Here is a 12,049-nt window from a genome sequence, read left to right as displayed (position 1 = left end):
ACAGTAGGCTATTCTGTTGGCTCTCTCCCTCTCCATCACCCTTTACTTGGCAACCCACACCAGCCTAGGACAAAAGCTGAGGCCAGCGACAGCATACAAGCAATGGGCGACTCGTCACGTGACTGAGGGAAACAAAAAAGCGAGAGGCTTTTGCATTTATGTCAACATGAAAATCAAGTTGTGAAAATGTTTGCTTGGGTATTGTTTGGTGAAATGGCTCATTGACATTGACCAATTAATAAATGATGAAAATAATCTAAATGTAGGGTTGCTTATTTGTCCATCAAGCATTGTGTACATCACTGCCATTTCGTCACCTTAGAATTAGAAGGTTCGATCTGACATTTTTGTCAACATTGAGTTATTGACATATTCTTATTAAATAACTATTTATTTACTTGATAGGGTGTTTTTTATAAGTTGTTTATATTTTAAGACTTTATATTTTGAAAACAATTGTTACACATATACTGTTTAATGCTCAATATTTCAAAATCATTCAGAACGCAGATAGATAGAACCTTATAAATCTAAGCTGACGATTTGCTATTAGTGATTCTTATAATAGCTGTAAACATTTTGAAACAAAGAATGCTGAGAGGAATAGGCAGCAATTCTAGTTTCTCTTGAGTAACTAAATATTCTACAGTATATACACGTTAAAAATGCTGGTTTGTTTTAATTAAACAGGCAATCACTGGGTTTAAAATTAAACTTAAAGGGTCATGACACCCCTCACTTTCAGTTCAGGTCTACCTCAGAACTTTTTTCAAAAGATGCATAATGATGGGCGTGGAGCTCTGCAAGCAAAGGCCAGGAGTAGGTGTGGCCAGCAGAGCAGGGGAGAAGGAGGGGAGCGAACAACTGTTGTCAGTTGGCTCACAAAATGAGAAACAAACCGTGAGGAGACGCATGATTTTATAGTTTACAAAGTTAAAATACAAAGAAATACACAGTCATTTATTGCCCTGTTACCATTGTTATCCGTAATTTCATACACATTACCACAATTTATACAATTGTAAAGATAATCGTGTTTATATAAACTCTAAATGAGGACTTCTCCCTCAATCCCCGGGTCTGAATGCAGAAACAGTGCAGGTCTCTTGTCCTGTCTATTTTAACCATTAGCCCTGCTGGTAATATAGAGGATTTAAGCAAACACAGCAGCACGATGATGTGTCTAAATGTTAATGAACTCCTGATAAAGGACAACATTCTCGTACTGCTCTCCCAGCCTGTTCTCATGAGAAAACATAAGTATTTTACGTTTTGTCAGTTTAGTGGCTAGTTCCTACGAGTTCAGTTGTACGAAATTGTATGATTTAAAAAAGGAGGCGTGGCACCTAACCCCACCCCTAAACCCAACTGTCATTGGGGGATGAGTAAATTGTGCTAAAATGTACGAATTAGATTGTACGAATTAGCTACTAAATGAAAAAGTTACGAATTGCCGTGAGATTGTGTTGGCCCTCCAGACAAAAATGCTTGCTTCACACAAACAGCTTTGCAGTATCGTCCCTGACAGCATTGCGGGGAAAACATGCAACAAACCCTGTGGATCATCAAAATAAACACATACGACCCTTCATGAACAGCTAAATACTGTGTGCCGTGGGTCTGTGGATGCGGTTTCACCCAGTCATCAAGGTAAGATCTCACAGCTTGGCACTGGCATGTCTGTCTTGCCTTCGGAAAGCAAGTGCTCTCATGAATAATGAAGAAGCAGGCTCTTCTCAAAGAATAAGAAAACTCGGCTATGAATGATAATGAGAAACCAACGCGTCATCTTTGCACTTGCAGTTTTGCGCTATGTCACCGATTATGATCCCGCCCCAAACATCATTTTAAACCTAGAAGCTAAACTTAGCTGACAAAAGCTCAAAATTATTCAGTTTTTCCCACAATTAAAGCTAAAGGTGCTAACGTTGTCTTAAATGATGCCCAACACACACAAATCTGCTAAAGTCTCAAAAAAGTACTTGAGGGTTTCGTGAACCTTTAAACATTTGAACACAGTGGTTGGGGTTTGTTAACATTTTTTTGCAACTCCACAATTTTTTTTTTACATATTAGATCAATAACATGCTTTTCATAATAAAGATGCAAAGGCCAGGTTGTCGGTTGGGTCTAAAAAAAGTCTTAAAATCTAGTCAAAAATAAATATAGGCCTTAAATTCACATAAACATTGTGTTGTAGGTCTTAAATCATTTTAAACTCGTCTTAATTTTAAAAGATTCCCATTCAGGCCCCGTTTACACTAATGCGTTTTAGTTTGAAAACGCATAAGTTTTGCTACGGTTACGCCAACCGTCCACACTACGCCGGAGTTCTCGAGCGCCGAAAACGGAGCGTTTCGAAAACGCTGGAGAGGCCGTTTTCATTCTAAAACGCTGCTGCTCCGTCTTAGTGTGGATGATGGAAAACGGAGACATCTGAAAACGGAGGCGGGGCTGCAGACATTCGCCTTTCTGATTGGGGCTTTTCCTCAATATTAAGTAGCCTAACACATTCTCTCCGTGTAAGTTCAGACTTCGCAAGTTTGATCAAGGCTGGAGTCTCTTCTTCTCAGTTTGATATGGAAAAGCAGACTATACCGAGGACACGGGTAAATCTTCAAAGGGAACAGTGTCCTTTATAACTTCATTCACATCACCCTGGCTTCATTGTTTCACTTTCTCAACAATAAAATGTAAACATGATTTAAGGAACTGCCTATTTTCATTTTAATATTAGCAACTTAGACAGCAGACATGTTGAGGCGTCGTGCTGCATATATGAGCGCCATCTTCACTGTGTGGACATTTATAACAAAACGGAGCCGATAACAACTGCCTCCTTTCAATTTCAGTGAAAATACGAAACATACCCTCTCTTTTGCTGAATATCAGTTTTAATAATCGATAATGGCCGTTATAAAAGTATAACATACAATAAGTTTATACATTATAGGAAATAAAGGCAAGCGATCAGTCAATATACAGAATGTACGTGCTTACATTAATCATTAACTTTTCTTTGCGCTCAGCCAAAACACGTTACCTGAGAACAAGTAATAGATTCCAGTGACCAAAGTCAGGGAATATGTCGTAAGATAAAGACAACAAGATAAATGAAATATCCCGTTTAATAAATATAGTGAGATTAGATCCAGCGGGAGATGCTTGATGAAAAGTCCGACTAGCAGAGCTCTCATCTGGGTATATGGGCTGCAGCGCTTGCCCGAGAGTGTGAGTGTGGTCACGTGATGTGCGTTTTCAGCGTTTTGGTGTGGACGGAGAGCAGTTCAGAAACGCTGGGTAAAACGCGAGTGTGGACGCGGATCGTTTTCATTCTACAACGTCGTTTTAAAACTAAAACACACTAGTGTAAACGGGGCCTCAATCACCAACAATCAATCTAAATATTCTTATATATAAATATTTCAGTGTTTTTAGAGATACAATTCACAACACCTGTTGGGCAGCAAATTATCTTAATTAAATTTCCTAATCAGGAAAAGAAAACTAACAATTACTCAATTTCTTATGATAATGACGGCAATATATTCCTTTACAAGTTCTTCCCTTTACACAAACACTATTTACAGAAGTAAGGGTGACCGGACATAACATTTATAAATAGGCATGAAACGTAAGGTTTTAAACCAGAAACACATTAGGTTGAATAGGCGTTATATTAATTTAAACAAAAAGCGAAAAAAAATTATATATTTGTAATTTTCTTAATAATAAATATACTTTTAACAATGCTAAACTTGTGATAAGAAAAGAAACATGTTGGAAATAAGTGTATACAACTATACTAATTAGACACATTAAGAGATGTGGTTAAGAAATAACTACATTTGATTTTTTTTTTTTCAATTCTTTTGGCCCAACTGGGCTATTACAAAAAAAATCTAAATATAAATATTCATATGTTTTTTTTCTAAATCAAAATATTAAAAACTTTCAAGGATTTAAGCTTATGATGACCATTAAATGCGCCATTGTGAAAAGGTTCCATTGGTCTTTACTGGCTGAACAGTATCTGCTTTTGTCCTCAAACACTTTCATTAACTGCAATGTTGAGCCTGTTATAATCACTGAGAACTGTGTTTATGATGAAGGTTGGAGTTTATCAACTAGTTCTTCCAATTGTTTATTTTAAAAGTCTTAACGAACTTGTGCATTTGTTCCCATTATATGAAATTTTCTTCAAGAATTTGTCTCAGATTCCTGTGTGTAGGTTCATAATTTCACCTTTAAGGCGTTGAATAAATTCCCTTTAAAGTGTAAAAACTGAACATACACATAGCTGAGAAAAATGCTAATTTTAGAACTCCTCATATATTTAGAAAAAATAATCAAATCAATTGTTAGAGACTCTTAAAGAAATTATAGTAATTTAATTATGCTATGAGAAAATCTAAGTGTTTTTTACATTGTTATGCATACAAGCCTATTGTGGAAGACTTCTAAAACCTTTCAATTTAAATATTGATGTCAAGTAGAAAACAAACACTAGTTGAGAAATTGAAAATGACCTTTTCATATTAGTATAGCAATGTTTACACTCATATACAGATAGAACCAAGAGCTGACAAAATCTTGCCATAAAAAATAAACACTATAATATCTCTACTTGCATATTATATGGAAGGTGGGAAACAGTTAGTCAACTGTCTGAATTTATAATATTCATAAAACTTCTCCAGAGGTTGTGAACATATGCATATGCGACAACATGCAATAACTTCAAATGTAATTCATATTATATGGAATTCTTTTTCAGTTGCAAAGTAAGCAAACCAACTAAATGTAGTATGTACTTCACAAGTTTACTGTTCAGACACCTCGTCTGTCTACATCCTTCATGTATCTCCACCTTCAGAAGCCCTAAATATCCAACAGATCTATAAAATAATATTTATATAAGCATTTATATAAGTTCTGTCTACATGTTTCCAGCTCACTTTCATCCTAACTGCAGGAGGGCAAACAAAAGAAGGTGACTGTGGGAGGGAATTCACACAAATGGAAATTTTTCAGAGACGATCGCACCAGTGAAATGTACCATTCTCTTCTTCACGCCTTAATGCTTCTTCCCCCAGAGGACCTGACGTATTCGCCACATTTGTGACATTCAAGCCTAACCTCAAATCGACCACCACGGGAGACCACCAGAGACATCAAGGGCCATAAACAACAGGCATCAAACTCTTCCAGATTAAGCAGATGTGCATGAGTATTAACCAGTATTCTCTCAATGAGGATCAGTTAGCATCTGTGATCTTTTTTATGTCATCCGCTGTTTATTGACAATGAATCTGGCTTACATTTACATGAAATGACCTTTAGGAAATAATATGCATAGGCTTGTAAGTTAAAGGGATTGTGTTTATTATTTAAAGAGGTGGTCCAGAGTGTATTTTTAAGGCTGGGTTGTGTTTATAAGATGCAAAGCAATGTGTGCCCATGCTTCATTTAAAGAAAATCACATCGTTTTTTCATATATTCTACTTTGATTATATACAGCTACTCAGCTAACATGAAAACCACTCATATTTCCTAATAAGGCCCTTAAGAGGCTCTGATTTGTCAGCTATTATAGTGTGCTGTGATTCGCAGATCAGCTTCACATTACCAGGAAGCGTCTCTGTTTAACATTACAGCACCTCTGGCCACACCCCTACGCTACACTTGGTGTGTTTTATTTAATTTTTTTATAAACTTTTATTAAGAAAAGAAGAAATGTACAATATAAATCTGAAAGTCATCAATAAAAGACTGGAATACAAGTACATACAAGTACAACGTGATAAGAACAAGTAACAAATAAGAAATAGAAAGACATAACAAAGAACAAAATAAAGAAAGGAGAAGTACAAAATTAAATAAAACACAGAAAGCATCTAGAAACTTACTGGAAGCATGATGTTTTCATAGGTTTCTATTAACCTGCAGAATTTTTGCTTGTTAGATAAACGGATAGCTTTAAGCAAGGAATCAATTTGAATTAAAAAGTGAGCAAACGTGGGAGAAGATTTAAGACTTTTTTATTTGTGGATAAAGAATTTCACATATAATATAAAAAAGTTATATACATATATTCTTTGTTTTAATTTTTGGACTGGAATAATGACAAATAATATCTTTCAATTTAAAGATTTGTTTTGTTGATTGTGATTTATATAAATAATTATATAAATCTGACCAAAACTTTTGTAAGATTGAACATGTAAAAAACATGTGAGCTGCACATGGTGTATGTGCATAACCTGAAGTGTTTATGACATCATTAACCCAGATTTTTTTTTTTGCAGTCCCTAAACTTCATTCGCTGTAGGCTTTGCTAAGCTAACTCTGTAAAAGCCAATGTCTTTCTTTGCATTGAACTTTGACTGTAATACATTCAGCAATGTTGTTTATGTTCACACAGCTACATTACACATCAACTAAAATGTAACATATGATATCGCAGTGGACCACCCCTTTAATTATGAAGGGACTCATTTTTTATACAAAACATTATATAAACTCACAGGACTCTGGTCTCATTATATGGAGTTGTTAGAAAAATTGTTAGCAGTACACTGTAAAAATTAACTACATTTGTAATTATTACATTAACGGTTTCCTGTATTAAGTGATTTATACGTGTTTTCAGTTTATTTACACTTCCCAATTTCATTATGGGACCTTGATCTCAGATATAACAGTTTTTGTTGAAATTGCTAAATGATGAAAATGTAACTAATTTCACATTTTTAGTAGTTTGAAAAAATATATATTGTGTAGCATTTATTCATTCATTCATTTTCTTTTCGTCTTAGTCCCTTTATTAATCCGGGGTTGCCACAGCAGAATGAACCAGCAACTTATCCAGCACGTTTCACGCAGCGGATACCCTTCCAGCCACAACCCATCTCTGGGAAACACCTATACACACTCATACACTACGGACAATTTAGCCTACCCAATTCACCATGTCTTTGGACTGTGGGGGAAACAGGCGCACCCGGAGGAAACCCACGCGTACGCAGGGAGAACATGCAAACTCCGCACAGAAACGCCAACTGATCCAGCCGAGGTTCAAACCAGCGACCTTCTTGCTGTGAGGTGACAGCACTACCTACTGCGTCGCCGTGTTTCAATTATACACAACTAAATCATTACAAAAATTACACTTGCTGTTTGTACTGTTTGACCAATGCAGAAAAAAATATTTAAATGTAAAATGTCAATATAATTCATAAAGTTTTTAAGCATATAACATAGTCAGTGAAGATCAAGACCCCATATTAAAATTCAAAAGTGTAAATAAACTAAAAACAGTTCTAGACTGTTGAAGTACTCAGATATCTCGTCCATAAAGTTTTTCCATATATAAATTTGTGTGGCATGGTGGCACAGGGGTTAGCACCATCACCTTACAGCATGAAGGTTGCTAGATCAAATCCGAGCTGGGCCAGTTCCCATTTCTGTGTGGAGTTTGCATGTTGCATGTTCTCCCCATGTGCTCCGGTTTCCCCCACAGTACACATGAATTGAATAAACTAAATGGTCTGTAGTGTATGAGTGTGTGTGAATGAGTCTTTCTCAGTAATGGGTTGCGGCTGGAAGGACATCCACTGTGTAAAACATATGCTGGATAATTTGGCGGTTCCCTCCGTTGTGGTTACCCCTAATAAATAAGGGACTAAGCCGAAGTAAAATAAATGAATGAATATATAAAACTGCATAAGTGATAAAGATTGGCTGATCTTTGGTAGTTCCTTTGGAGTCATCACAAGCAAAAATTTCTCCATATTTATTTAAGACAACAGTGAACCAGTTTTTCTTGTTGTTTTATGTGACGTTTGACAATAATATGTCATCATTACAAATCATACATTGTTTTTGCATTCAGAAGATGCTGAAATTTCCTACAGCATACAATTAGGCTGACTTGTTTAAAAACGCAGGTGCTAACAAGTTTGCTAACCTCAAACAACTTTTGTATTTAACCAAATTTTTCCATCAACCAAACAAAAATAAGCATGTTAATTTAATTTATACTGTAGGTGATAAAGTCACTTATGAATAATTTAAGCTTTAAGTTGTAAGTTACAAAGCCGTAGCCAACGTCTCTTCAAGTATCAACAACCCACCTTATTGTTGTTCACCGCTGTAAACAACTGAAGGAGGAAAAAAGAAACAACTGAAGGGAATTTCCGACGGACCACGTGAATTATCTTCCGGGTTTGCTACAAACTAAAACCATAGTGAACGGTTCTGAAATCCAAACTGAATCTAAAAGAAACGCTAGCATCCTTTTACCTCACATAACCTCTTTTAAAATTCAAATAAAAGTGAAGAAAGCTTAAGCAAGCTGCATATCAAGATGGTAGTCATCCTGGTGCATTTAACCTTGTGGCTCTTAAATAATCGCAACGTGACATTAAATGAACTTGGATTAATATGACACTGGCTGCTCGGGAACAATGAAGGCCAAGCTGCTCAAGCACAAACACTCTGATTGATGGTGTTCAGTGTTGTCTTAATAATGAAAAAAGCAAACGTCTTATTATCGTGTAATGAGCTTTTATATTTATTGAAGCCTTTTCTCAGCCTACTGGTCCTTCACTTTATCGCCTCCAAGTGGCCTCACTCAGGCTCGGAGGAGAACAATGGCAGGAGCGGTTGTTTTCTCACCTGTCAGGCTGTCGTAGCACTCGATCTCGGTGCTCTCCACCGCTCGCCGCTGCTCCTCCGTCAGCTTGGCCGCTGCTTGATTCAGGAGATTCACCTCGGATCCCGTGGTCCCGTCGACGACGTGGATCCCTTTCAGCTGCAGAAGCGCCCTGTGATACTTCCCAATCGCTTCCCGGAATTTCTTCTCCTTGTAGCATCGGTGACCCTCCAGTTTGAAGTCAATCGCCTTCTGTATTTTCGCCTCCATGTCCATCTCCGCGCCGCCGACGCGATACCCTACGCCGCCACCGCCGTCCCCACCCGCCGCCGCTGCCAGACTCCGGCCCCCGGCCTCCGGATAGCTCTTCAGGCTCTTGATCGAGTGCTGCTTCGCCTCCATCTCGCTCAGGAAGCCATGCTGCTCCGACACGGGTGCCTGTGTTCTCTTGCAGGGCTGGAGCAGCGTGCTGTGCATAAAGGATGCGAGCTTAAAAACACAAACGCGAGCGGGGAGGATCTTCCAGGAGGGATGCAATCACAACATCAAAGACTTCCAGATGTAATAACTCGCCGAAGAATGCAAACAAATAAGCGACCGCGGGTGTTTGCCGTCGAGCAGCGTGTTACGCCTTTGCACGGAGGTGATGCTGGAGCGGGAGGACTCTTCTATTGCCGCCGGCGAGAGCAGCTTCAGCACCACAGACAGCGCCAGCGAGCACGAGCGCGAGGCATTATGGGAAGGAATTAATCGTGAGATGATGCTGCTACTGGTGGATCACGATTGCATTAAAGGGGAGCGGTAAATCTCCACACGTCGTGAAGCCAAAAATAAATAAATAAATAAGAAGGCTGCCCGTCTTTACGTCACTGTGATTAAAATTCACACCGCTGCAACACTGTGTGGAATCCCGTTTGGGAAATCCGGCTTAGTGTTGTGCAAGATGAGATCATTATTAGCAGGTTGATGAGTTAACGTGGTAAATGCATTACCAGGAGGACCAGCTGCTAGCCTTAGCAGCCAAGAGCAGGAGAGGACAAAAAGACATGCTAAAATGCTTCATGATGCATGGAAAATGTGTCCTTAAATTGCCTTCCAGACTAAAAAAAAAGAGAACGTCTCCATGTGAGCTTGATTAATTTGCCTGGCAAAAACTGAAGGCTGAAAAGCTCATTTAATAGCTCTCATCTAAAGGCTGAGTGGGCAGGTTTGTTATAAAGGTCATGAATGAAACGGCATTGATGGTAGCAAAAAGATGCTCTTTATACTGACACAAAATACAAATAAATGTTTTTGCTGTGGGTAAAACTGATGTTTGAAGGTTTAGAGATATAACAATAATCTAAAGACAAAAGCTGACAGGGCAGTTTTGCTATGAAGGTCATTGATGAAATAGTATTGAATAGGGCTGAGCTGATAAACAATGTTATATCAAAACGCGATAAAATTTCTGCCGATAATAGTGATAAGCTCGGGCCTTTTTTAACTCGATGTTGATCTTAGAGCCAATCACCCAGCAGAAATTTACAACATAGGGAATTTAGAAGTGTATTGTTATTGGAGATGCACTGAATTTTAGGCCACCAAAAATTTGCCAACAAAAATAGGTTATGCTTAATCAACCTGCTCATTATAATTTTTTATTTTTTTTGTGGCTCTAGTCATTGTTGGGATACTCATTTAAATCTGAGAGCATTAACAACTGATATCGAAATATATATCGTTACCGTTCAGTATGGAAAATAATTAATTGAGATGGCATTTTTGCAATATCGTTAGGCCCACACAAAATCTGCGTGCACAGATTTCTGCAGATTTTAAGCCCATCGAGTCTACTCATTTACTTGTGTGAATTTATATTTGTTTATAAATTTATTTCACTGATATTATTGTAATATAATAATAGTAATATTAAATTGTTTATATGATTTATTTACAATGCAAATTGTAAAGTAATAGTTTCTGTCTTTTACTAGATATATTATATGATAGACTTGCTTTGTTTATCAAATAAATGTATCTAATTAAAATTACATTATAAAATTTAATATATTAAGTTTGTAGTTATGATACTCCCAAAAACATTCTGCATAAATCTGAAGATTTTTCTACAAAATTCGCTTTAGAAATAGCAAAAAATGTCTGCAGATTCTGTCTGGCCCTACATATCACCCATCCCTAACTGAGAAATGTAACAAAATATACTGTTTAAAACATAAAAATATGAATAAATCAGATCTGTGTAGTTATATTCTGTGATAGCTAGGCTAAATTAATAACAGAAAACACAAAGTCAGCACTGACAGGCAAACGCTAAACAGTGATGAACTGCTAAAGTCCTCTTACAAATGGCTCAGTGTGCTGCAACACTGGAGACATAAGGGCTTGTGGAGTCCTCACCATCTGTGCTATTTACCAGCACACACATTAAAGGCAGTTTTGTAGCTGGCACATCCACATGGACTCATCTATCCTTTCATTTTGAAGAGATGTGGAGGGAAAACACAATAACTTTCAACCATACAGTGTGCAGAGCAGATTCTTTGAGATTTGGTTCAGATTTTGTAGAACTGACTCCCCTTCAATCTGAGATAGAGCTGTAATAATTGTGACAAAGCTAGAATATGCTCTGAACCCCAGTTAAAGTTATGTTGAAATCAACACATTTCATAAAAAGATAATAAAAGAAACAATACAGGAGATTTGTTTCATCTTTTTATATTCAATCCATTCCCAAGACAAATAATCTTCAATATTATAAACTTACCCAGTTAAAATGTGTTTTTCCCTGTATCTCATATTATTCTTCAAACATAATGAAACGAAATTCAACATTTGAGATGCTTCAAATGAAAATATTTATAAAAAAAAAACATAAGAAAACATGACAAAACACAGATTGTGAAGGTAAATTCCTATTACAAAAGGTTGACTGTTGGTTACTGTAGTAAACAGTATAAAGGGGTGAAATCTTACACAATACACAAGGGTCCCCCTCCAGGTGAGTTGCTTGGCAACAGCATTTCAATACCAAAATTATATTCACTCTGCTTGGCCATAAAATACACCCGTTGGCAAAAAGTATGGAATCACCACTCCTGAAAGATGTTCATTCAAATGTTTGTTGAAAAAAAAAAAAAAAACAAGCACATACATGCCACAAAACTATTTTCATTAAACAATTCAATCTTCTGCCTTTGATTTAAACACTTAAAAAGCACACACACAAACAAAAAAAGAACATTTAAAAGTTTTTTTTTTTTTTTTTTTTTTTACAGTTTTACAGAGGAAGAAATCTGTAATCACACAAATTAGACGAAAAATATGTGTAAAAATCACCAAATAAAAACACCACTAGTACTTTGTTGCACCACCTCAGGCTTTTATAACAGA

At 36.9% G+C, this 12,049-nt stretch overlaps 1 protein-coding gene across 1 annotated transcript in view; it reads right to left on the bottom strand.

The window, feature by feature from the left end:
- The window catches only part of ttc9b (tetratricopeptide repeat domain 9B), a 59,229-nt gene extending 49,948 nt beyond the window's left edge, over positions 1 to 9,281 (bottom strand). Inside the window, exon 1 of the mRNA NM_001044905.2 lies at positions 8,680 to 9,281. Coding sequence (NP_001038370.1) covers positions 8,680 to 9,133 — 454 coding nt within the window. The 5' untranslated portion in view covers positions 9,134 to 9,281. The remainder of the gene's footprint in view (positions 1 to 8,679) is intronic.
- Positions 9,282 to 12,049: the final 2,768 nt, after the last annotated feature.

Source organism: Danio rerio, chromosome 18 (assembly GCF_049306965.1).
Source record: "Danio rerio strain Tuebingen ecotype United States chromosome 18, GRCz12tu, whole genome shotgun sequence".
Lineage (NCBI taxonomy): Eukaryota > Metazoa > Chordata > Actinopteri > Cypriniformes > Danionidae > Danio > Danio rerio.
This window is presented reverse-complemented; position numbering and strand designations above follow the sequence as displayed.